Source organism: Ctenocephalides felis, unplaced genomic scaffold, assembly GCF_003426905.1.
Source record: "Ctenocephalides felis isolate EL2017-DRISC unplaced genomic scaffold, ASM342690v1 CF-g0.4_SCAFFOLD_01170, whole genome shotgun sequence".
NCBI classification, from domain to species: Eukaryota; Metazoa; Arthropoda; class Insecta; order Siphonaptera; family Pulicidae; genus Ctenocephalides; species Ctenocephalides felis.
In genome coordinates this window covers 76891419-76919271 of record NW_020537324.1, presented here as the reverse complement: position 1 = coordinate 76919271, position 27853 = coordinate 76891419, and the positions used below count along the sequence as shown (strand labels likewise).

Here is a 27853-nt window from a genome sequence, read left to right as displayed (position 1 = left end):
CCCCCTTGTTTTTATATTTTATTAACTTCCCTTAAGGAAAGTTATTTCTAGTTTATTATTATTTTTTTATTAAAACAATGTCTTTACTAAAATTGTGTATAGTGTTTTTTTTTTGCTTTTGTATGAATTGATATTTCTATTTATCTTACCTTCTAGAAATTTTGTAATTTTTGAAACTTTGCAAAATACTTTTAAAGAATTAGTAAAACCTGCTGAACGATGACACACATAAAGTATCAAATAAATAGTATGATGTGATAATTATAAAATAAATAAAGAAATGCAGTGAACATTCATAAGGTTGAGTTACTTAAAACTTCCAACAAAATATCGGAATAAATCGTAAATTATAAAAATGATAACAATATTTTCTCAATGGAATAAGTGAATAATAATTTAACTTACTAATTTCTTTATTATTTTTAGTTAAACTAAAGACTTGGACATTATTATAAAGACAGGATTTGAGTCCATCACCTATCAATTAAAATTTCAGTCGTAAACAATTATTCCTTTTGAATTTGAATTCAAATAGTTGACAGTTTGCACTTCCCGTCAGACATTCCCATCTATACAAAGCATTTTGGTCTCTATGGTCTGTATCGCACTTCATGTGCATAAATTTACGAACAGAAGAACTTTTGACACCTACAACTAACTGTCATAATTTTACTGCAATAATTTAGCGATATTAATGATACAATATTATAGTTTTAAGGTAAGAACCTACTCCAAAACCCTCCAAAAACCCTTCTTTATCTACATCATATAAAAAAAATCCATACCATACCTAAAAATAATTTTATTCCCATTCCCCACGCGATGTTTATTTATATGGTCTTATTTGGTGCATTATTTTGTGTCAAGGTAAATTACAACAAATAAAATCTTTGTTGCAGAAATATGAGCTCCTCCTCGAAGAGATCATGGAAGCTACGTGAGTAGATAAAAATAACCTAGATAATAAAATATTATTATATATATTCATGTGTCTTATCTCTTGTTTTTAGAAGATTTTGTTGCACACCAATCCAATGTAAATTGTGCTGCTTTAGGCCATCAGACTGGCCGAGTAATGGTCACTGGTGGCAAAGATAGCAAAGTTAACCTGTGGGCCCTTGGGAAGGACACGTGTATTATGGTAATAATAAATCGACAATCATTGTTGTTTATGTTCAAATTTAAATGGTATTAAAAGTTTTATATAATGAGGAAGACACTGTTTGGTAGTGACAGAAGTCATAACAGATAAACTATACTGGTTTTGATATATAGTCCAAAGGTAGAAAGATGTAGTATGTTTGTTTAAACAAGTTTACATAATTGCTTTCAGTCAAATCTGTTTTGTTTTTGTGATAAGTTGAGCGTTAGTATATATATCTTATATATAAAAATGGAGCTCTTTTTCAAATGTCCAAGTAAAACTCGAAAACGGCTAAACCGATTTGGCCAGTCTTAGTCTTGAAAAATTTGTGCCAATCCAGAGAAGGTCGGAATGTGAGATAATATTTCAAAATTGCGTAGAAACTTCACATTTTTAATTTGAATTTTTTTGTAGAAGCGTAATTTAAATGAAACAATGGACGGTGGCTAATACGTGAAATGTCAAACGTTTTTGACAGATGATGTTCAATTACATTTAATAGGATGTTTTACGCGAATATTATTTATTTATGATAAATTTGTAGTAAGTAGTTTTGTTTGTAGTTTTATTTATACATAAAAACGTTAGTAAACGGGCCGCAAGTATTACTAGAGACTCAAAATATCAACTTTTTTGAAATGTTAATATAAAAATGCACTTTTTGGTATATTTTTCTCAATCACGATGCTCTGAAAGATCTCATTTGTATAATTATATACTTATTGGTATTTATAAAACATTTTCTAGGTTATATTATTTTTTATTTATATTATTTAAATTCAGAACTTAAATTTGGTATCGATCAAATGGACATTTTGTCAAATAACATTTTCCCAGTTATAATTTCCCAGAATTTATCGAAGAATAGATAGTAATAAATGAAGGTTAAAAAGGTCCATCACCGATGTGTCAAAAACCAGTAAAGTTAAGCATTGTTTAACAAAAATATTTGAAAGTAGGGGGAAAAAGATGTATAACCAGCTATAACCTTGATTCTTCTTATAAATCCATAATAAAAGTATTTTCTTCCGTTGGTAGTTTTTTAGCATTAGTTAAAAATGTAATTATTTTGTAAAATACCTTAAAAATTAAAATAAGACATTAAACCTGTTTGCCACCTGGCCGTTCCAAGTTACCCTGTCTATGGGGTAAAAAGGTCTAGACAACAATTTTTTTTAAAGACAGCATAAAAAGCACATTTCTACAATGATGAAGTAGCTGGATTTAGATAATTAGATAATTGTTTGTTTGAAATGTGTTATTTGTTGTGATATAATTTGTTTGATTTTTATAATATAATTAAGATTTGCTCAAAGTCAAATTGGACCTTTGTGCCTCGTCCTGCTCTACATATATACTTTTTTATTAAATTTACTTTAATTCATCGAATGTTACTTGAAACTTTTCAAAAAGCGGGTCAAAGAAGAACTACTTAATTCATTTTCTATCACTCCAGAAATTTGAATTTTTTTTATAAGCTCAGTAGTATTATTTACAATTATACACAAAATCCAGAATCCAAAAAGAATCTGAAAAACTTGAAACGTAATCAATAAGTCGAAAGTCCAAAAAACGACTTGGATTGGATTATACCATGTTTTCTATAGAAAGTGTATAAATCTTCCAGTTTGATTGTATTGACAAAATATAGACAAAATAATGGGGTTTATTGTTTTATAATACCTAATTGTATACAGCATTCAAACAACACATCCTCATACCCTTGAAGTATTAATATTTTTGATTCTCTAGAAATTTTTTAGAATATACCTTGCTTAGCAAAACAACGTTTGCCGGGTCAGCTAGTAATATGTATATATTTTTACTTTTTTAAGAGTTTAAGTGGCCACGCCACAGAAGTAAAGAGTGTCCAATTCGGTAACACAGATGAAATAGTATGTGCTGGATCTTTAGGAGGAATCATCAAAGTATGGGACCTAAATGCAGCAAAATTAGTCAGAAATATGACTACCCAAAAAGGTGCAGTCACTTGCACGGATTTCCATCCGTATGGAGATCTTTTAATATCGGGTCAATCTGACTGGTAAGTTGTAATTGGAATAATTAAATTTATTAATTGAATATTTGATTTGTTTTTAATTAAACTTTGTGATTGTTTGTATTGCAGGACAGTGAAGTTGTGGGATTTTAGGAAAAAAGGTTGCATATGTGTATATAGAGGACATACGAGACCTATTAATAGTATTAGATTTAGTCCTGATGGAAATTGGATTGCCTCAGCTGGTGATGATGGTGAGTACATCATTATTTAAATTTATATATATTATATATTATATATATATATATATATATATATATATTGTGATAAGGTTTTTCAGCCACAAGTTGATAAAATAAAAACAGAAAGTAAATATAAAATCTTCTTTAATACGTTTCGAGCTATTGTAATAGCTCATCATTCAGCAAACCAGTTTAAATTTATTTTATATAAAATTTGACAATTATAACATAAATATTTTGTTCTAAAAACCAAAAAACAAAAATATGTATGTATATAGAATTTTTAAAAATAAAATCAAGTGATCAAAATATTTTGAATTGTGAAAAGAAGAAGAAAAGAAAATATCAAGTGGTAAAAAATTGTTCAAATATTAAAAAAATCAGACTTACATACATTAATTGAATTTTGATAACTGTTGAAAAGCAAAGAACAAGAACTTCTCTTATTTACACATTGTGAATTTAAAAAAATGAAAACAGATTCAGCAAACTTTCTTAGGTCAATATTTTGTTCAATATATAAAATAATGGGATTGTTTATATCAAAAGTGTGTTTATAATTTTGCATATGTTCAGATAACATTGTTTTGTATTGATTTTTAATTTTTGAATTATATTTATGTTGAAGCAACTCTTAGATATATATTGTGAACTCTCTCTAATATAGAATTTTTCACAATCATTACAATTCACTTTGTAAACGGAGTCAACAATTCTATCATGTGGTGTTTTTGATTTTAAAGAAGTATACAAAGAATTTAAAATATTTTCAAATTTGGAATCAAAAGAAAACCTTCTTCAGAAATTATCTTTTTTAAAAAATAAGTAAAACTGCCTAAAAATGGCAAAGAAATAATACCTTTATATTTATTTAGAAAAGATGAAGAATTTATTAAACTTGTATCAACAAGTAGCAAAAGATTATTATTATTAATGTTAATTTTATTATTATTTAAATATTCAATATGGTTTTATAATATTATTAACTAATTTTAATGGATATGAGTTGTCTACAAGAATTTCGCGAATTGAATCTAAATTTTTATTCCAAAATTTGTAAGAATAGCTCTATCAATTAATGAAATAATAATAGAAATTTTGATCGAACGGGAATGAAAGGAAAAATAATTAATGTAACACCTGGACCAAGTTGGCTTTTGATACCAGTTTGTATAAATTTTGTTATTATTATATCTAATAATTTTAATATCTAAAAAGCTAATAGAATTGCCAACCTCTTGTTCACAAGTGAACTGCAAAGGTTTATTGAAAGAGTTAAAACAATTCAAAGTATGGTTGATATAGTTATTATCTAAACATAAAAGAATGTCATCAAGACAAATGTCATAAAACAGATTTTTCTAGAAGTTGTAAAGTCAAATCAGCCAAAGGGGGACTAATACTAGAGCCCATTGGCATTAAATTAACTATCTTCAGTTATGCTGATTGGATCAGTATTACTTTTATTTTATTTTACTTGTATTGAAGTCAGCTTTAGAATAATTACTGCAATAATTAAAAAAAAAATAGTTTTTGCAATTTTCTTAACAATAACGACCACTTAATATTCACTAATTATAAGGTTTTTCCTACCCTTTACTCAACTTGAATCGATTGAAAAAAAAGTGTTTTTGTTTTTTTTTCTGCTACAAAATTCTTTTTACAATATGTTGGAGAAAAATATTATTTTCGAGCACGAATTGCCCTTTAAACTTTTACAAATATTTATGAAAGATCAGTTTATTGTATCATTAACACAAACTATTAACATAGTAAGTAAACGTCGTATTATTTTCAAGAAAAATATTATCTAACTCAAAGTAGATTATGTAATAGTTTGCATTGTAATTCAAATTATGTGAGTCCCTCTTTCTTCACATTTTATTGAATTTTGTGGTAGATTTATTTAAGAAAAAATGAGATTAAAACAGTTTCATTAAATTATCAATGTTTTAATTACATGATTTACAGTTACATGATTTTGCAGAATATTGATTGCTTTTTAAAATATAGATAATATTAAATGAATTAATTAAATTAAATGAATCACCGTTAATTTTAATACCACCTTGGTCGAAGAACAATAACATTGGCATAATTTCAAAAATTTAAAACCTCCTAAAAATTATAAACCGTACTCCATTCATTTTGTGAAATATCACCTAAATTTTCCACCACAACTTTTTTTTTCTAAAGAACCTTAAATTTAGATCTTCAAGCTTTGATTCATGTTTGAATCAATAATTCAACCAAAGTTATAATCCTCAAATTCGTTTTATGATAATATTTGATATGTATATTAATATGCAATTTTTTAATAATTTTTTCAGCTCGGCGAAGAATCTTGTAATTTTAAGTAATACATATTCAAAATCATTTTAACTTTCACATATTAAAAGGACAACATATATATTTTATAACCCTAAATAGTTAAACGCCTTTAATATTTTTTTCTATTTTTAGGGTCATTTTTTTTAAATTTTATTTTTTTATAATTAGTAACTGAAGAACGCATGCAACCCCAAATTTTTACCCTTCTATCTCAAACCCCATAAACTAAGAAATATACAGTAAAAAACTTTTGCTTCTCAATTTCTTATATTTTTCTACATTTTTTTCTTTTTTAAGAAAAAGGTACCTATAGGATAAGGTCAATTCCTTTATACGTTTTTTTATTCTGTAATCATCATCATCATATTATTGTAATTTCGAGTGCAGAAAATACAAATCGAGTTTTTGAAAAAACGGAGTATCGGATTTGAATGATCTAAAAAACATTCAATTATTAATGATTGGGAGAAGTGGTTATTGAATTTTGGCAAAGGCAGGCCCAGCCATTTCGAAGATAAAGAGCTAAATGTGCAAAAACTGGCAGTTTTTGAGTGAATTAAGCGTCCGATTTGAATGATGTAAAAAACTTTCTGCTTGTATTGACAAAACAATTGCTTTTGAGGATAAACAAATATTACATTTTTTTTATTTTCCATAAAATATTTTTGTAATTTTGGATTAAAACGTCAAAAACTTACCCAGGCTAAGCACAGTCTAAGCGCCACTCTGGTACAAATGCGTTACCCAAGTGCGTTTAGACTGTTTATGTACTGGAGCACTATTCCAATTTTGTGAAAATTATTGAAAAATGTGAAAATGCCGCCAAGCTAAGCACAGTATAAGTGAAAATGTCGCACAGAATTGTTTGCAAATGCGTTTAGACTGTGACTATATGGGAGCACTTTTTCAATTTTGTGTAAATTAGGCAACTATTTTTTTTAAAAAATTGAATTAGAAATGAAATGACTATTGTTAATGTTCTCGAGATAAATTTATTTATGATTTACATTTGATATAACGAAAGATAGCAAATTTACATCAGATATAACAAAAGATAGCAAAAATAATAAAAGTTACACAGTATTTGTAATAATATATTTGAAAACGTTTAAAATTTCTCGAATATTTCATTACAGTACGGGAAGTTCCAGCAATTTACCTTAAGGCACGATGTCATACACCACTAGTTTTATTTATTGCAGCTTGCATTATTTAAGCAAATTGTTAACATACGCATTAATAAAAATATATAAAACCACAATTGTCCCTTATTGATATATATATTACTAAAATTTAAAATTTGAAACAAATCGTATTGCTACTAAAAATAAAAAAACGTGCAAAAATAAGACAAATATAAAAACTATTAACCAATCAATATAAAACATTTTTTTTTCGGCATTTTTCCTGATTTTTGTTCACGTATTGTGATTTTTTCCAATTTTTCCAATTTTTCCTATTTTTCTGCCAGTTTCCTTAATTGGCACTTTTTTTTTAAGAAGTAATATACTACAGACGAATTATGATTTTTTTTTGTTATAACTAACAAATAAGTTTCAAAATATCGCAGATACAAAAATTTTAAAAAAATCTTTTTTTCAAAAATTTCAAAATGTCTCAAAAATCTAATTTTTTCAAAGATTTGCAAAGTTTTTTTTAATAATTAAGTTTTCGGTACGGAAAGTCTTAGTAATTTGCCTTAAGGCACGATGCCATGCGCCACTAGTTATTAAAATTTGCCGGACCAGCTAGTATATATATATATATATATATATATATATATTTCTATTATCTTTTTCAGGTTTAATTCGATTAATAGACATCAGAACAGGAAAGCTCCTGAAACAATTCTCGGAACACATCTTCCCGGTGACTTCGATACGATTTCATCCCAGTGAATATCTTTTGTGCAGCGGCGGAACTGACGGTGTCTTAAATTTTTACGATTTAGAAAAATTAACAGTTGTCTGTAAAACGGACAATAACGTAGGCAATATATCGACGATGGCCTTTAGTAAAAACGGTGAATGTTTGTATGTGGCCACCGACGATTATTTGAAAGTCTACGCCTGGGAACCTGCTCGATTGCTGGACAGGGAGAGGATCAAATGGGGCTGTGTTAATGATTTAGCTTTGACTGATAACCAGATGGTAAGATAATTGACTTATATGTGTATATATATATATATATATATATATATTTCTTTGCTCCCAAGGGCTCAAATGGTTCCAAATAGATAAAAAAACAATTCTCTGAAAGTTTTAGCTCTTAATTAACGTTTAGATAGTGCGAAATTCAATCACAAACTTCGTATGGAAAGAGCATGAAATTTTTTTGAAAATTTAAAAAAAATGTTTTAAGTATAACTTAGCGACAAATGAATGAATAAAACTCATTCATTTGTCGCTAACTTATACCTGAAACATTTTTTTAAAATTTTCATTTTTTTTAAATTTAATATATATATACGAGGTGTGTTCAAAAAGTACCCGGAATTACTAATAATTAAATTTCGCGGGTCTGGAGTGTCTGATTGTCAAAATTTTTTTTTTATTGTGTTGGTATACATGCCCCTAAAGTATGATGAAATTTTCAGCTATATTCACTGTTTACTTTGTCTGTGGTAGTCGCTAAGGTTCGACGTGTTTTTCTGAGCTCGGCGATTTTTACAATGGAAGAATTGAAAAGTCAAAGAATTTGTATTAAATTTTGCGTAAAAAATGAAATAAAGTGTTGCAAAGTGCAAAAATTCACCAGATATGGCTCCGTGTGACTTTTTCCTATTCCCAAAGTTGAAGAGACCCATGAAAGGACGGCGGTTTTCCTCGATTGAAGAAATAAAGGCCGAATCGCCGAGAGTGCTCAAGGACATATCAAAAAGTGAATATCAAGGGTGCTTCGAAAATTGGAAAAAACGCTGGCATAAGTGTATTATATCTGGGGGGGACTACTTTGAAGGGGACCACATTAATGTAGACGAATAAATAAATATTTTTTTGAAAAAAACGAAAATTCCGGGTACTTTTTGAACAGACCTCGTATATATATATATATATATATATATATATATACTAGCTAACCCGGCAAACGTTGTTTTGCCATAAAAAATATGCCTAAATTGATAAAAAATTAATAAAAGTGCCAAAATCAAATATTTAATAGATTTGGACTCTTTGACAAATAGTTAAAAACTTGTTATAATTTTCAAAATTATTTGACATCTCATACTTCAAAAATTAATTCACTCGCATCATAGTTTTTTGTTTATTATACTTTTGTCATAAAATTTTACTTCAAATATTATTTATTTGTTAATAAATTAATAATTATTTTAAATCATCAATGAATAATTATATAATCGTTAAATTCATAAGTTTGGCTAAATCAACACTGGAATATTGTGGAAATAAATATTTTTTTACATAAAGATCTGATTTTTGACATTTGCATTTTATTTTAAATTAATTATAACTCTCAAAATATTTTCTGTTCGGTCAAAATTTAATATAATGTGATATAATATTTAATTTGTCTATTTTGTTTTTGTCAGATTCCAATGATACCCTCAGATTGTACTATTTATTCCATTTAAGAGATTACAATTTCCTGTAAGATTAGCATTTGCGATGACAATCAAAATATATCTTAACTGATATATTAATAATAATATTATATTTTAATTACACAAATTTCTTTACACTCCGATAAATAATTCCAACGCATCATAGTGTTTTGTTTATTTTAATTTTGTTTATGTCAATTTTTTTTTAAATTAAAGAATAAATTGAATTTTAGTCTAAATCAACGCAGTAAATTTATCTAAATATACAATTTTTTATATAAATATTTGTTTTTATACATTTGCATTTAATTGAAAAATAGTGAATGTCAATTTTATATATCCAATATGCACTAAATTTATAAATGTCAAAATATTTCTTTTTTGGTTCAAAATTAATTTAATATGATAATATTTATTTTACAATAATATTTTGTATCTATAATTTTCTTGGCAATATTGCCTATAACATAACTTGGAATAATTAATTTATTTGCTTCTTATTGAAGTAAAACGTTAAACATTTTTTTGTGAAATGTCAAAATTTTGTTTGATTAGTTTTAAATTCAATATGCCGCTTTTTTATTGTGACCTCTGATCTATAATGTTTTGATGAAGTTTTGGTTTCCGAAATAATTTGGTAAGCTAATCAATTAAATCTAAATCGTAAATCTATTTATATAATTAATTTTTATAAATACTGACAAATCACATTTAATTTTTTTACATGTCAACATTTATTCAAATTTTTAAGCATTGATTTTTAATTAGATTTAAAACTATAAACAGTGATTTTGAATATAGCATTTCATCAAATTTGGATATAAATGTTGGATATTTCTATATATGTACATGTTTTTGAATTTTGTTTTGAAATGCCAATTTTTTTTTTCAAAAATTATATATCGAAATTTCCTTAAATTTTGACATTTGTCATTTTAGTGTTTTGTTTTTTTTGGTCATTTTCTGTCAAAATTTTTAGAAATTCATAAAAATTATATATTTATATTTCAAATTTACTGTTCAAAATTTCCTATAACCTAAGTTGGATATATATGCACACGATGGGCCAATAAAATTTAAAACCGGTACAGTAGTTTGGGCGAACATCGCGAACCAACATCGTGACACGAGATTTATATATATATATATATATATATATATATATATATATATATTTGTATTTTCTTTCTAGATTGCTGCATCTCATATGTCAGTCAACATCTCCGTGTATCTCCTGGATTTACAAAAATTGCCACCGGTAACAGGAATGGGTCACTATTCCTCGCCCCGGTTGAATAATACTCACAGTGTTAATAATGACAGTGGGTCGCCTGCTAGTCCTTTTGGGTATGGTCAGAGTGTTAGGAAAAGTTTTTCCAAAGACAGACCTCAGAGGTTGTCTTCGAGGCCTGTGAAAGTTATTAAGACTATTGAAGAAGCCGAGAAGTCCAGTACGGAGGAGGAGTATCCTAGTAATAATGAAATACCGGACACTTCGAATTATATGAATATTTTTCAACCGGCACGATCATGTAAGTAGAAAAGGAATTACATTGTGAGAACTGAACTAACTACATTAAAATAAAAAAAGAGTGCAATAAAAAACTTATTTGCTACTGTACAAGATGGCATTTAAGTAAAAATAAATACATCATATAACAATTTTGAATAATGTTTATTAGTGATATGGTAACACTCGTGATGCACACATTTATTAGTGTCAACAACCATTATACACATTTATATGATAATAAATCATAAATTATATATTTATAATAGCATTAAAAATATGTATAATATTTAAAACCAATAATGTAATTAAAGTCATACTTCTAATATGACATGATCGGTTTGTCATTGTAGTTAGCATTTAGGACTAAATAATTGCTGATTAATGAATTCTATAAAATTTGTTCACACAGTGGATAGCTGTAATATAACAATCTTGAATAATTTCATTAACACTTGCAATAAATAAATTGCATAGATGTCCATTATGAAGTATATATGTATATAAATGTTTTCTCGTTTTCTAATCGTCGAGACCTTTTAAACGATACCCCACATGCCATAAAAGATACAATCGAAAAATTTTGAAGTAAAACTTCTTTAGGCACCTCGGCTACAAATTCGTAACAAGTGTTGGTTTTAGTATTTGCTGAAGTTTTACGCATCAATTATTAAAAAAATATTATTAAAAAAATATATATATTTTAACATTCTAATATTTTTTGCAATAAAATATAACGTTTTTATCACAATATAATAATTTTTTTGTGAAAATCGTTTTCCACTCGTCGAGGCCTTTCAAACGATACCCTACATGCCATACAAGATACAATCAAAAAAAAAAATTGAAGTAAAACTTCTTTAGACATCTTAGTTACAATTTCGTAACAAGTTGTTGATTTTAGTAAGTGCTACAAAAGATATACATTACGGTTATTAAAAAAAATCAAATGATACTACAAACTGTTGTTGTGCTCGGTTTCTTGTTTAGAGTAATAAATCTGAATATCAAATCATTCTTCATTATTAACAGAAATATGCTACTTTATAATACTTTAGGATCAGTAAAACAAAATTGCAAGCTTTGATTGTGAAATATCATTAAATTACTGATTTCTTCTTATCGTGTAAATTCTCCCATTTTTTGTCCTAATTTTCAGAAATAATAATTAATCCATTACTTCATGTAATTAAAATTAACATACATTCATTGACTGCTTGTATTTTTTTTACTTTTTGCTGGTGATATAATCTCATTCTTTGAACAGCTGTAATATCTGTTTTGCCTAAAAAATATTTTTCATTTTAATAATTTCAAAGATTTATAGAAACTACAAATAATTTAGAAATAATTTCTAATCAATAAACTTATGTTTAGTATACGGCACAAATATTTAATTTGTTTTATCATTCTCAAGGAACAGGGTAAAATATTCTTCTGATTCAAGCATTTTGCATTAAATCAAGATTTGTACTACGATGTAACTTTAAAATGTTTATTTTTCTATGCCTGTACGCATGCAACGACAGATCTCTATTCACATACACGACGTCTAATCACAATCGACCCGTATATAAATGATATCATCGAGAGCGAATGACGTACAGTTCCGTTGCATTTGTACGGATTTACACCCTAGTCGCGCTTAAAGAAGTTTTACTTCAATAACACATATCAAAAACAACTATCTTTCTAAAATTTGTCATCTGGTTCTTTTTACTCCATAATTGTGATAAAAAGGGACAGCGAGGAAGCAAAAAGGTTTACTGTTCTAGATTTAATTTTGATTTTTTGGTACTGCCCTATACTTTAAAAAAGCATCTTTGTAAGATACCTTACTTTACTTATTTTTGAAATAATTAAAAGTTTAACTAGTGGGGCGCATGGCATCGTGTCTTAAGGCAAATTGCTGGAACTTCCCGTACCAATTTTTTTTTTAAAGATTAACATCTTTGAAAAAAATTTACTCTGAAAAATTAGATTTTTGAGAAACTATAAATTTTTGACAAAAATTTACTTTTTTTCTGAAAAAAAGACTTTTTGAAAAAAAGTGTATTTTGAAATATTTTGGAAATTCTGAACTTTTTTCCAAAGCAATCGTACTGCTTTAACTGCATAGAGACAAAATGTAGAAGAGCGTAAGCGCCGCGTCGCCGTCTAACGGATGAACATTGGTACGGAACCCATAGGAAAGTGCACGAAATTTATACATATTGTTAAAACCTCTATAAAATATCTGATAATTTGATGTGCATATGTCTAATGATCATTTTTGACCGCCAAATGGCATTTTTTTTTTACTTTTTTCATTAGATCTCCGAAACCGCTAGACCTGCCTTTATGAAAATGTGATCAGTTCTTCATCTTGTCAATACAAGTAAAATGTTTTTTGAATTATTAAAATCGGACACTCCGTTCTCTTAAAAACTGAGTTACCGTTTTTGGCAATTTTTTGCCCCGTATCTTCGGAACGGCTAGACCTGCCTTCGCCAAAAACTAATCAGCACGTCTCCTTATCAATACGAATCGAATGCTTTTTGAATTATTCAAATCGGTTGATCGGTGTTCCCGAAATCGTCGACGAAAATTTGTATCCGAACACACATACACACACGCACATACACACACGCTCACACATACATCCATTTTTTCTAAGGTATGCCAGAATGTTCAGAAACCTTCAAAACGTATAGATATATAAAAATTTTCATTTCCGATTTTTTTGCGATTACTATAACTTGCCCTACGGGAAGTTCAAAATTCCTGTGCATGAATATATTCTTTCTTTACAGTGAATCGAACACCGCCACCAGAACCAGAACCAGAAGACTTAGGTAACGAGAATTAACTTTCTTTTACACAATTTAAATAATACAATACATTTTTTAATCAATTTCTTTTTATTTTTCAGATACAACCTTGACAGAAAATTTAAATTCATCTCACCTAAGTCGGACTTTCACAATATCGGATAGCCCTTCACCGGAGTATGAACCTTCTCGTATGTCTCCACCGGAACGTCCGGAACCTGTTCCAATGCCCACACCTACATCGGTGCCTTCAGTCAAAAGTAAACATATTAATTTCAATAGACAGTTGTCTTATGAGGCCCCGAGGCAGAGGACGTACTCTAATAGCTCACCAGGTAAAAATAATAATAGATAATTGTATATATAAGGTTGTCAAATATCTCCCTTCCGCCTTTTTGTATTATAAACCAAGAGCAAAAAAGCGGAAGGGAGATATTTGACAACCTAATATATATATATATATATATATATATATATATTTATATATGTGTATAAAACTATCTTAGCAAATGGATTTTCTCTCACACTCATCAACCCTATTACTAAGGTGAACATATTTTTTTAAGTCAAAACCGGGACGGCATTTTTTCGTTATGCTAATCCGGGACGAGAATAGCGGACTTTTAGTAAGAGCTTTATTATTCGATTATGTATTACTCTTTTTATATATGTATTTCATGTTTTTTCGCTTTTGAGTCTGGTATAAAATGTTACACAATTTTCTTCATAATTAATTTGAAAAAAAAGGCGTTTGTTCATTTTTATTCATAACTAGATGACCCGACACATGTTGTCCTGTACCCACGTCTACAATTTTTAATATCCTATACTAATATTCACCGTTTACCTAAGAATAATAATTATTGTTTTTTAAATTACTCTTCACACCAAAATGCATATACAATTTACAATATGAGCGATGTTAAATGTAGAACTGCTTTAAATAAAATGATTAGTCTCAATTCTCACACTACATTGAAAATTGAAGTCTTTTAAACAGTATAAAAAATTCAGAAAAAAACAATACATAGTAGGTATCCGCGGTAAAAGTACTAATATTACCTTCGATTTTTTCACTCAAAATAATTACTCCGATAATATTGCCTCCGATAATTTTTATAATCTCGTACCATATCTTAACTGGTTTTTAGTAATTATGATATCTAAATTACATTTTTCTTAATATTAATTTAATATACATTATTATGAGGGTCACTCTTGAGGTCCTCAGCGCCCGCATGCCATTTTTTTCTAGTAATAAGCTCCCTTTATTTTACCTGTTTCAACAGTTTATTATTAAAATTATTATCATTAATTAATATTTGCTTTTGGAACATTTTACTTATTTATTGTGGTCGTTTTATGCGATTTATTCTATTGAGCAAGACATAAAGAGCAAAAAAAATTATAGCATTTTATTAATAAACATAACACTGGTACTTCATGTTGTATTATTTTAATTTATGTTTATTATTTAAGATATCCAAAATTGCATCTTAAACTTTTCCCAATTGATATCGTAAAGGCCGAATTGTATTTATTCATCTTTACTTTCCCATTTGTTGTTATAAAGTGAAATTTTTACGAATTTTAAAAATATTTTGCAAAGATTTGTAAAAGATGCAAAGAAATTATATTGAAAAAAAAAACTATATTGAAAATTTCATATCTGTATCTTGTGTTGGCGCCCCCTAAGACGTGCTCTTGTATTTTTCGCATGCATCGCATTAAAAGTAGGACCGGCCCCGATTAATACTTAATTTTACATTTTAAGTGAATTAATTTGTCAAATCCTGTTCGTATGTCTATCAATCAATCTGCCATACATATACTGTATCTTATATTATTTTAATCTTCTGGCACATCTCAGCTGCTTTCTGGCAATAATAATGTAGACATTTTATTTTTCTTATTCATAATCATAAATTTATTATACATATTCTAATATTGTCTAGACTCGTAAGTGAATTGAAATTTCTGGCAGGTGACAGTTTTCATTTATTTTCAATGTCAAACAATTACATGTCGTTTTTTTGCATGTTTTTCCTTTTATTTCTACAATATTACTATAATTTAACTCACATCCTAAAAAGTTGTATGTCTATTAATCAATCTGCCATATACTGTATCTTATATTATTTTAATTTCTGGCACATTTCAGCTGCTTTTTGGCAATAATAATGTGGACATTCCATATTTCTTATTCATAATCATGAATTTATTATACATATTCTAATATTGTCTAGGCTAATAAGTAATATTTTCATTTGTCAAAATATTTTTAATGTCAAACAATGATTTGTCGTTTTTTGCAATTTTTTCCATTTATTGCTACAAAATTACTATATTTTTATAATCACATACTTTCTAAAAAAAAAACCTTAACAAACTTCAGAAAGATTTATCAAAATCCGAATAATCGTTTAGGAGAAGTATATTTACATACATCATTACAGAAGAATTTTATATATAATTCTTCTTTCCTCAAAATATTTTGTTTTGTTCCAGCGGACTGGTACCCGGCTACACAATTAGAAAACACATTAAACAGTAAGTTATAAATATATAAATATTTAATTTCATATACAAATTCTTTCTATAAAACATTTCTTGCACTTAGAATAATTTTAATCAATTTTTCTTTAATAGGTTCAAGGTTTTCGTCTCCAGATTTGATACCTCAGCATCAGCCTGCTCCAAATAAAGTTGCCCCAGTTACAACCCCTAAACAAAATTATAAATATACCGATGATACGCCTGTTTCACTCAAGAGTAAACATGCAAATTCGGTGGCTGCTGAAAGGAGCCCTTATAAGGTAAATAAAAAATGTAACTAGTGGTGTATGGCAACGTGCCTTAAGGCAAATTGCTGTAACTTACCGTACCGTAACGAAATGTTCGAGGAATATCAAATGGTTTCAAATAGATTATTATAAATACTGTAACATTGCCTAATATTTTTAAGAAAAAACTGTCATTTTTTGCACATTTAGCTCCGTATTTCCGAAACGGCTGGACCCGCCTTTGCCAAAAACTAATCACCACTTCTCCCAATTATTACAAATTGAATGTTTTTTAGATCATTCAAATCGGATGCTCCGTTCTCTCAAAAACTCGATTTCTATTTTCTACACTCTTTGTTCCGTATCTCCGTAACGGCTGGACCTGCCTTTGCCAAAAACTAATCAGCACATCTCCCTATCAATAGGAGTCGAATGTTTTTTGAACCATTCAAATCGGTTTATCCGTGCGCCCGAAAATGGAACACTAAACGAAGTCGTTTTGCCGAATCCTGTTTTATTACTATTGATAAAAACAGCATTAACAAAAGAAATGATGTCTTCGTACTCTGCGAATATTATGTAGTAGTAATAGACACGTTCGCGGTGTGAATGCTATAGCATTCACATTTTGAAGTCAAATATTTTGAATTTAATTTTATATAACCTTACGTTTTTGTAATCATTATACTTGTTAAGGTAATGACTAACTAATTCTTCTGGTATTTTGGTATTAGCATATCCTTTTCCGTAGTCATAAATTGGCTTGGCGTAAAATAGAAGCGTAATACTTGACGTGGATGCTATAGCATTTATCTCTTATATGAGGATTAAAATATTTTTTACCTTGGCCAAGCAAATTGCGTAAAATAGAGGAGTGATACTTGACGTGGATGGTATAACATTCATCTCTAAAATAAGGATTAAAATATATTTTACCACAGACAAGCAAATTGCTTAAAATAGAAGTGTAACACTTGTCGTGGATGCTATAGCATTCATATCTTGTATAACGATTAAAATATCTTTTACCAAATTGCGTAAAATAGTAGAGTAATACTTGACGTGGATGCTATAACATTCGTCTTTTATACAAGGATTAAAATGTTTTTTACCTTGGCCAAACAAATTGCGTACAATAAAAGTGTAATACTTGACGTGGATGCTATAGCATTCATCTCTTATATAAGGATTAAAATATCTTTTTATCTTGGGCGAGCAAATTGCGTGAAATAGAAGAGTAATACTTGACGTGGATGCTATAGCATTTTTCTTTTATATGAAGATTAAAATATGATAATCCAACTACCCTTGATAATCATATTTTGGATATCACGACCAATTTTAAAAATAAAACTAGTGGTGTATGGCATCGTGCCTTGAGGCAAATTGCTGGAATTTCTCGTAGAGAAAATTTAAAATCTTACAAAGCTTTAGATTTTTCTAAAGAAAAATTAGATTTTTGAAAAAAAAAGACTTTTTTGATATCAAGTTTAAACAAGAAGATATTTTTAGTTTTAAAAAAGTGTGTGTTTCGAAACTGTAAATATCGTATTTGGGTTTTGTCCAAAAAATCCATAAACCTTCCAGTTTATACATCTACTTTTGTACTTGTTTACCTGTGTAATTGTGTACCTTCTTACCTGTCTATTTTTCTACCTATTTACAACTAATTCGATTTGTATATATATTAATGACAATGATTTGTAAAGATCATATTTGACCAAGAAATTGGTTGATCCGTGCGCCCGAGATCGTTGACAGAATCCAAAATTGTATCCATACATCGATTTTTTCTAAGGTATGCTAAAATGTTCAGAAACCTATGAAACGAATATATATAAAAATTTTCATTTTCGATTTTTTGACGATTACAATAACTCACCCTAAGGGAAGTCAAAAATGGCAATTTTCGTATCTTGGTAAAACTTCTACTGTCCGCAAATTAACTTAGTCGTACCCGGTATAATCTCGAACATGTGACCCTAGCCAATAATTCTTTTACCCAATTTGCTGTTTCCACAACCAAATTTTTTTTCCAGGAAATGCAACGTGCTAAATCCAACCTAACCGAACAAAGAAGATCCAGAACGACTCCTGCACCACCAAAAAATATTCAAGCACCACCAAAAGTACAAAATGAACCTGAACTCATACCAACGACTACTCATAGGCCTGTAGGGATAGATATGGATGAATTCTTACCAGTAAGTGGAAATAAAAAAATATTTTATGACTAAAAATAGAATCTAGAGCAGTGTTTCCCAACGTGGGGCGCACGCCCAACCGGGGGGCAATTTGTAATTTCAGGGGAGCAATTTGAAAATTTTGGTGATTTTAATGCAATGTAGTATAGTATCGGTAAAACATTTAACAAAAAAAAAATGCTTCTTAAATTTAGAATAATAAGGTGTCCCGGTTTGGCCGCCACGATTTTAGTTTTCAACCTTGCTTTATTAGTGCCGGAGTTATGTTTTTTCTGCCGGAAATGATATTAATGATATTAATCTGAAAATGATATATGCAATGAACTTTATATAAATCTAACAAAAACATTATGAAAGAGAATGTTGCGGAATGCAACAATTCTTTTTTTTTTAAACTTCTATATTCCAATTTACGAAAATTACCAAAAAATAGGTAAATCAAGTTTCTGACTACTTGACATAAATGCTTTAAGGTCAGTGACAAGATTCGACTTGAAATATGCACAAGAAAAGTAATATTAGGTTGTCAAATATCTCCCTTCCGCTTTTTTGCTACTGGTTTATAATACAAAAAGGCGGAAGGGAGATATTTGACAACCTTATATTTAATACTAAAGTTAATTGCAAAGCTTCAAAAGCGGCACTAAGTGCGGCTTTTATTTACTCTTATTGTTAGTTTGCCTCAAATGATTCTTAGGTTTATTGAGGTTGAGGTAGTAATGTATAGTGAGAAATTTAGTAGAAAATACTTTTTTGATTGGTTATGTAGAGTGTTTGTTGAAAGATGGAATATCAAAACAAACATTTTAGTCAAATTTTGAATTTTTATTTCCGCAAATAATAAAACGATCATCTCAAAGAATAGGTGCTGTTTATGGTGTTAAAGCCTTAAAAAACAGCTATGTTAAAATCGGTTTTGAAAATGTCATTCTATTAATTTTCCACTCAATGCTGCTCTGATTGTCCAGTTAAAGTTTTGGACAAACTAATCAAAGTAATAATCGATTGGGGTAATAGAAACAATTTGGCTATGTTTAAAAATTATTGGGGGTTGGTGAAAAATTTTCGCCACATCCACCAAATGTTCCTGACCACAAACCATCTGATTTAAGACCCTTGAATTTGAAAAAAAAAATCATGATGGTGTCAAATTGTGTCTAATTTAGTTTTTGCTAATAAAAACTAGAAGTTTTATAAACTTGGGATAATGATGCTTCTTGGAAAATAACAAAAGGCCATCGATTGGTATACATAACAAAGTTATTTAATTCCACGCAAAAATTGTCTTTGATTTTCTAACTAAAATGCGCACTTACTTAGTTGCAACGATAACTATTAATTTCTAGAAAAATATGCGCACTTACTTAGTTGCCAATCTGATAACTAACAAAGATTTAACAAAAAAATATATAAAATTAAGATATAATTCCGCTCTGAGTTAAGAAAATTTTAAGTATATTCGTTAAGAAATTGCTTTATGAAGAAACTGAAATCAGATGCCCAAATGTAATCATATGTACAAAAATTTGCTATGAAAAAAAGAAAAAACTTAGTAAGCTAGAACCTGATATAAAATCTTTATTTTAGCTTAAGTATTGCATTAAATAAATTTCGAAAATAACAGTAATAAAATTAGTTTGAAATTTCCGTATGTTGGCTTATTCCGAAATTTTACATATGATGTTTAATAACAATTTAATATCGATTTCATCTTAAAAGTTATCATTCACATTTTTTCAGGAACAAAAAAAATGTATGGGGGGGCATAACGTTTTTATAAACCTCAAGGTTGGGCGGGGCCCAAAAAAGGTTGGGAATCACTGATCTAGAGTATCTTTTCTTTTTTTTTTTTTAAGAAATCTCTCTCCAAATTTGATGACATGTCAGAGCAAGAAGTTCTAAACATGATAATGAGCGGTCACGAAAAGATGATGGCAGTTTTGCAAACCCGAGAAAGAAATTTGGATATGATCTATGAACTGTGGAGGAGTAAAGACCTAAAATCAGCGATGGAGTATTTATTCTCTCTCAGGGATAATCTGGCACTGTTGGTGGATCTTTTATCTGTTTTTAATGATAAACCGTAAGTTAAATGAATGATAAATGATGTCTACATTAGAATTTATTTGATTAATTATTTTGTATATTTTTTTAGAACGATGTGGGACTTGGAAATGTGCGGACTTCTCTTGCCAAAAGTTCATGAGTTGCTGCAGAGCAAATATGAAACGTGAGTAGAATATTTTGTTTGAGTTAGATATGATCTGTAAGGGTTTCGGTTCATTTGCAACATTTTTAAAAGACTTGAGATATTTTTAGGCGGCTTGAGATATTTTTGAAGACTTGAGACATTTTTAGAAGACTTGAGAAATTTTTTGAAGGCTTGAGACATTTTTAGAAGGCTTGAGAAATTTTTAGATGGCTTGCAACATTTTAAAACGATTAGTAACGTTTTCAGGCGACTTGTAACGTTTTAAAACGATTTGCAATATTTTCGGACGATTAGTAACCTTTCTGAGACCTTTTGCTACATTTTCAAACGACTTGCAACTTCTTCAGACGACTTGTAACATTTTCAATTTTTTTAGTAACATTTTTAGATAACTTGGTACATTTTCAGGCGGCTTGCGACATTTTTAAGCAACTTTCGAGATTCTCAGACGATTTATTTACGAGATTCTCAAACGATTTGCAACATTTTCAGACGACTTTGTGTCCTTTTGAAATATTTTCAGGCGATTTGCAACATTTTCAGGCAATCAATGACATTTGCAGATGATTAATGGCATTTTTAGATGACTTACAACATTTTCAGACGGCTTGTAACATTTTCAGATGATTAGTAAGATATATAGGAGACTTGCAACATATTTAGACAACTAATAACATTCTCAGACAAATAATAAAATTTTCAGTTGACTTGTAAGATTTTCAAATTTTCAGACGTTTTGATTTTTAAATAATTTGCAATATTTTTAGATGGCTTTTAACACTTTTAGACGACATGCTACATTTTTAGACGCCTTGCAACATTTTCTAGACGACTTGCTGTATTTTCTAGACGACTTGCTACATTTTTAAGGCGACTTGCTACATTTTTTAGGCGACTTGCTAGATTTTCTAGACGACTTGCTTGATTTTCTAGACGACTTGCTAGATTTTCAGACACCTTAGTAACATTTTTAGACGATATAGTATGTTATTAGATGATTACTAACCTTTTCAGACAACTTGCTCGATTTTTAGATTACTTGCTACATTTTCTAGACGACTTCCCAGATTTTTTAGACGACTTCCCACATTTTTAGATGACTTCCCAGATTTTTTAGACTTACTACATTTCCTAGATGACTTGCAACATTTTATAGATGTCTTGCTACATTTTTTGGACGACTTGCTAGATTTTCAGACGATTTGCAACACTTTTAGACGACTTGCAACACTTTTAGACGACTTGCAATACTTTTAGACGACTTGCAACACTTTCAGACGACTTGCAATACTTTTAGACGACTTGCAACACTTTTAGACGACTTGCAACACTTTTAGACGACTTGCAATACTTTTAGACGACTTGCAACACTTTCAGACGACTTGCAATACTTTTAGACGACTTGCAACACTTTTAGACGACTTGCAACACTTTTAGACGACTTGCAACACTTTTAGACGACTTGCAACACTTTTAGACGACTTGCTAGATTTTCTAGACGATTTGCAATATTTTTTGGACGCCTTGCAATATTTTCTAGACGCCTTGCAATATTTTTAGACGTATTGCAATATTTTTTAATAGACTTGCAACACTTTTAGACGGCTTGCAACACTTTTAGACGATTTGCAACACTTTTAGACGGCTTGCAACACTTTTAGACGGCTTGCAATACTTTTAGACGGCTTGCAACACTTTTAGACGGCTTGCAACACTTTTAGACGGCTTGCAACACTTTTAGACGGCTTGCAACACTTTTAGACGGCTTGCAACACTTTTAGACGGCTTGCAACACTTTTAGACGGCTTGCAACACTTTTAGACGATTTGTCACATTTTTCGATGACTTGTCACATTTTTCGACGACTTGCTAGATTTTTTAGACGACTTGCTAGATTTTTTAGACGTCTTTCCAGATTTTTCGGACGTCTTTCCAGATTTTTCGGCGACTTGCAAAACATTTTCAGACCTTTTGCAACATTTTCAAAGGACTTGCTAGATTTTCAAAGCACTTGCTAGATTTTCTAGACGACTTACAAAATTTTCAGGCAAATAGTAACATTTTCAAGCGACTTGATAAATTTTTTGACAACTTGATAGATTTTTGGAAAATATCTGACAACGTTTTCAGACAATTTCTGGCGACATTTTCAGGCAATTTCTGGTGACAATTTCAGACTTGCAGAATATTTTCAGATCTTTTGCAACATTTTTAGAGCATTTGGTAGATTTTCAAAGGACTTGAGAGATTTTCAAAGGACTTGGTAGATTTGCAAAGGACTTGGTAGATTTTCAAAGGACTTGGTAGATTTGCAAAGGACTTGGTAGACTTTCAAAGGACTTGGTAGACTTTCAAAGGACTTGAGAGATTTTCAAAGGACTTGAGAGATTTTCAAAGGACTTGAGAGATTTTCAAAGGACTTGAGAGATTTTCAAAGGACTTGGTAGATTTTCAAAGGACTTGGTAGATTTTCAAAGGACTTGGTAGATTTTCAAAGGACTTGGTAGATTTCCAAGGGACTTGGTAGACTTTCAAAGGACTTGAGAGATTTTCAAAGGACTTGGTAGATTTTCAAAGGACTTGGTAGATTTTCAAAGGACTTGGTAGATTTTCAAAGGACTTGGTAGATTTCCAAGGGACTTGGTAGACTTTCAAAGGACTTGAGAGATTTTCAAAGGACTTGGTAGATTTTCAAAGGACTTGGTAGATTTTCAAAGGACTTGGTAGATTTTCAAAGGACTTGGTAGACTTTCAAAGGACTTGGTAGACTTTCAAAGGACTTGAGAGATTTTCAAAGGACTTGAGAGATTTTCAAAGGACTTGGTAGATTTGCAAAGGACTTGGTAGATTTTCAAAGGACTTGGTAGACTTTCAAAGGACTTGGTAGACTTTCAAAGGACTTGAGAGATTTTCAAAGGACTTGAGAGATTTTCAAAGGACTTGGTAGATTTTCAAAGGACTTGGTAGATTTTCAAAGGACTTGGTAGATTTCCAAGGGACTTGGTAGACTTTCAAAGGACTTGAGAGATTTTCAAAGGACTTGGTAGATTTTCAAAGGACTTGGTAGATTTTCAAAGGACCTGGTAGACTTTTAAAGGACCTGGTAGACTTTCAAAGCACCTGGTCGATTTTCAAAGCACTTGGTAGATTTTCAAAGGACCTGGTAGATTTTCAGACATCATTTCTTTTGTTAATACTGTTTTTATCAATTGAAACAAAAACTTCTCATATGAGCAGAAATATTTATATCAAAATAATTTCTTTTACAGATACGTCAAAACAGGTTGTGAAACTCTGAAATTAATCTTGCGAAACTTCTCATCTGTGATCAGGCTAAATATCACTGCACCTGTTGGTTCACACGGTGTGGACATTCCTCGAGAGGAAAGATATGCTAAATGTCTCAAATGTCATGACAGCCTTTTGCAAATTAGGGCTTTTCTGCTGAAGCGACAGACTTTACAAGGTAAGGGATAAAAATAATTGACTTATAGTCCAATATAATGGACCAATGTTATGGCAAGGACATGTTCCATACATTATGCTACTGAATCATACTGAATACTGTCTAAATGTCTTGTATTTGATGTGCATTCAGGCGTTTTACACATAAACTGCAACGTTACTCATATGTTATGAAGCTGTGTAAGAAAGACCCTGTTATCTAAGATCGTTGTGCGGTTTCTAGGTTAGGTTTTCTATCTGACAATGTGAGAAATTACGCCTGACTTCACAGCAACCACATGGCTTTTGTCAATATTTTGTATGAAAAATTCTTCATAACATTGGTCTGTTGTGCGGCCGAATCGGTTCATAAGTTTCTATTTAATATTTTTTTTTATCCTTTTAGGTGATTTAGGTGTGATATTTCGAGAGCTCCAAACAATGTTACAGGGTATAGACAGTTGAAATTGGTGAACACATTTGTGGAGCTGGATGAGTATTTATATTAGTGCCTTTTTACTTATTATATTATCAAATAATAATTAGTCGTTAGAAAACAAAAACACAAAACAAAAACCAACCTTGAACAGAACACTTCCTTATCATGAACTAAAACAAGGATAGATGATTATTATTATGAACTAAAAGTGGATTTATCAAATAATAATTATTATGAACTTAATTATTATGAATTTTACCGTCACGATTTTAGTAATTTATTGAAGATTTTTTTTTTAAACGGTTTAAATAAATATTTTTGTACAAGATTTTGATACACGCTCGTTAGTGTTTTTATTAGGTGCAAATGTTTTTTTTTGTACGATTTTGCTATATAAAACAATCGGATATAAAAGGATTGATAGCTGGATAATTATTTAATAATTAATTTTTATATATATGTTATTTATATTGTGTTAAAAGTGCCTCTATTTTTAATATTTTAAAAGAAATAAAATATTGTTTGAAATTCAATAATCTACAACTTGTAATAAAATAAAATTATTTTGTTTAAAACTAAGGTGACCGTATTTATAACGGGTTTTTAAACATCTTAAATATGATTTTTTAATTGTTTTTTTTTTTTTAATATAAAAATTATACATAACAAACATGATTTACGAAAATATTTAAAAAAAACACATATTATTTAAGAAATCTAGAAAAATGATTTTAAATTGAGCCAAACTTTTTGATAACATAATTTCTTATATTGTACTGAACAAAAAATACTTTTCACATAAAATTTTGTAAAGAATTTAATTAAATTCAGCAAGATTTTAAAAATATTCTAATTTATATAAAATATTATTTTTATAAAATATTCTTTGCGAAGACTGTCAATTTTAGTCAATTCGAAAATACAAAATCAATTTTTTATTTGTTTAAAAAATACTTCTAGTTGAAGTATATTCAAATTAAATGTTGAACATTATAATTTTTTAAAAATCCGGAACAAAGATTGATTCTAGAATGAAATATAATGCATTAATTTTTTTCATATCAAAATGACTAGAACAATTCACTTACTCTAAAAATAAAAGCCAATTTAAGTGTTATTGCTAATAAATTGTCTAAACTTTTCTTTTTTTTTGGATTTTGAAAACCATTCGATTAATATAAACGATGTGCGTCAATATTTTGTGCAAAATTGAACAATATATTGAATTTTACATTTCAAAAGTCTAAAACAATTCACTCTACACTAAAATTAAAACAGATGAAAATAAAATAAAATTTAATATTGCATTTTCTGAACTAGGTCTCCTTTTTATACAAAAATAAATATTTTATTTTCTGAATTCTTTCTTAAATTCTAAATAAATAAAACAATCGTGTTTAAATGTTATAAAAATACTTTATTTGTTTTGAACTGTTATTAATAATAATAATTAAATTTTGCAATGTTATTTTATTTGAAAATTTCATTTATTCAGTCCATTTTATTTAAAAAAAAAAATTAATTTAATTTAAATTAAATATTTATCAAATAAATATTTAATTTAAAAATATTAATATATTAAAATAACATTTTTCTCTACACTTTTTATATTTAATTTAAAAGTAAAGTTTTTTTTCTGAATTTTCAAATAATTAAAAAAATAGTATTTTAATATATAAAATTAATTTAATATATAAATTCTTTAAGCGTTCTTTTTTTCTATAAATAATTCATTTATGAATAACATTTCTGTATACTTTCTTAATAATAAATTGAAAGAATTTACTTTTAAATAATCTTAATTATTTAATTTTTTAAAATCATAATTAATAAAGCTTTTGTTATATATAATTTTGTTATTTATAATTTTTAATAATATTATTTCCAAAGTATAGTGAAAAGCAGTTCAATGAGTAATTTTCTAATTAATCGTTCTTAACAATTTTTTATTTTTAAATTAAAAATGTAATTCAAAAATGTAAAAAAAATTGTTAGTTTGTTTTTAATACTTCCTGAAGAAGGTGACATTCCATATCCCCGAAACATAAAAAAAATATAAACTAAAACTTAAATATTTTTTTGAAGAAAAAAAGGAGACTTCTAGTTAAATAATACCAAAAAAATATTAATATTTAAAGTCTATTTGTGTATACCAAGTTGTCTTAGGTCTTTTTTGTGAAAAATCTAATATATTATTTAATTTTGAACAAATTTACTTAAAATACCATTTATATAGCACGAATAGTTTAAAAGTTATAAATAATTTTATGGTAAATGCACTTTTGCTAAATAATCACAAAAATCAAGTTAATAAATAATAATAAATTAATAAAAATTAATTTTGAGAGTGAATTGAATTATTTTAGAGACTTTTGATATCATAATCTACATTAATATTTTATGTATTATTAAAAAAAAATAATTACGATACTTCTTACAAATTTTACAAATTAGAACACAGTAAAAAAATAGTCTTTGTGCAACTAGCACTAGAAATTGCAATTTGTTCCTAAAATATTTTATTGGCATGAAAAAATATAAATGAAATATTATAATTATTTATATATTATTAGAATATAATATATGAATTATTATGTAGTTTTAAAATGTTTATAAAATATTTTTAATTTCGTACAACAAACTAATACATTTGTCGAAAAAATATTTTATGGACACTAAAAATATATCATAAATCCATTACATAATAATTATTGTTTCATATAGCATCATCGTATATAAAATCCCACTTTAACAACATTTTTTTAATATAAACAAAATATTTTGTAACAAAAATATTTTCTCCGAGTCTTGCCGAGTATAAAATTAAATAAAATATTTTTTACCTAAATATTTTTTATGCCAATAGTCTCCTTAGAAATAAAAAATGTACTTAGCAGCACTTTATTAATATATTAACAATTTATCATAACAATATTAGTAAAGCAGTGGCGTCCAAGCCCCCCAAGTTTAATATAATGTGGAAATTAAAAAAAAGCATAATGGAGCTTTAATAAAATTAGTATTAGTAATAGTCATAAATTAGGTTTTAATGACTGCACATGTAATTGACTCATATTAGGGTAAAAGTAGTATTATTTTTGATTTTTATATACTTTTAAAAACGATTGTAAAATTGAAAACGCTCGTGGTACATTCAGGTCTTAAATCGTTT

At 28.4% G+C, this 27853-nt stretch overlaps 1 protein-coding gene across 1 annotated transcript; it reads left to right on the top strand.

Moving 5' to 3' along the window:
- Positions 1–611: 611 nt before the first annotated feature.
- Positions 612–24953, top strand: LOC113366538 (katanin p80 WD40 repeat-containing subunit B1-like). Its single transcript, XM_026608160.1, has 16 exons — positions 612–718; positions 900–937; positions 1011–1141; positions 2980–3188; positions 3273–3397; positions 7518–7867; positions 10472–10811; positions 13582–13623; positions 13701–13934; positions 16108–16149; positions 16249–16415; positions 18422–18586; positions 20443–20669; positions 20742–20816; positions 24068–24264; positions 24649–24953. The coding sequence occupies exons 2-16, from the start codon at positions 904–906 to the stop codon at positions 24705–24707; spliced, it is 2397 nt and encodes a 798-aa protein (XP_026463945.1). The 5' UTR covers positions 612–718; positions 900–903; the 3' UTR covers positions 24708–24953.
- Positions 24954–27853: the final 2900 nt, after the last annotated feature.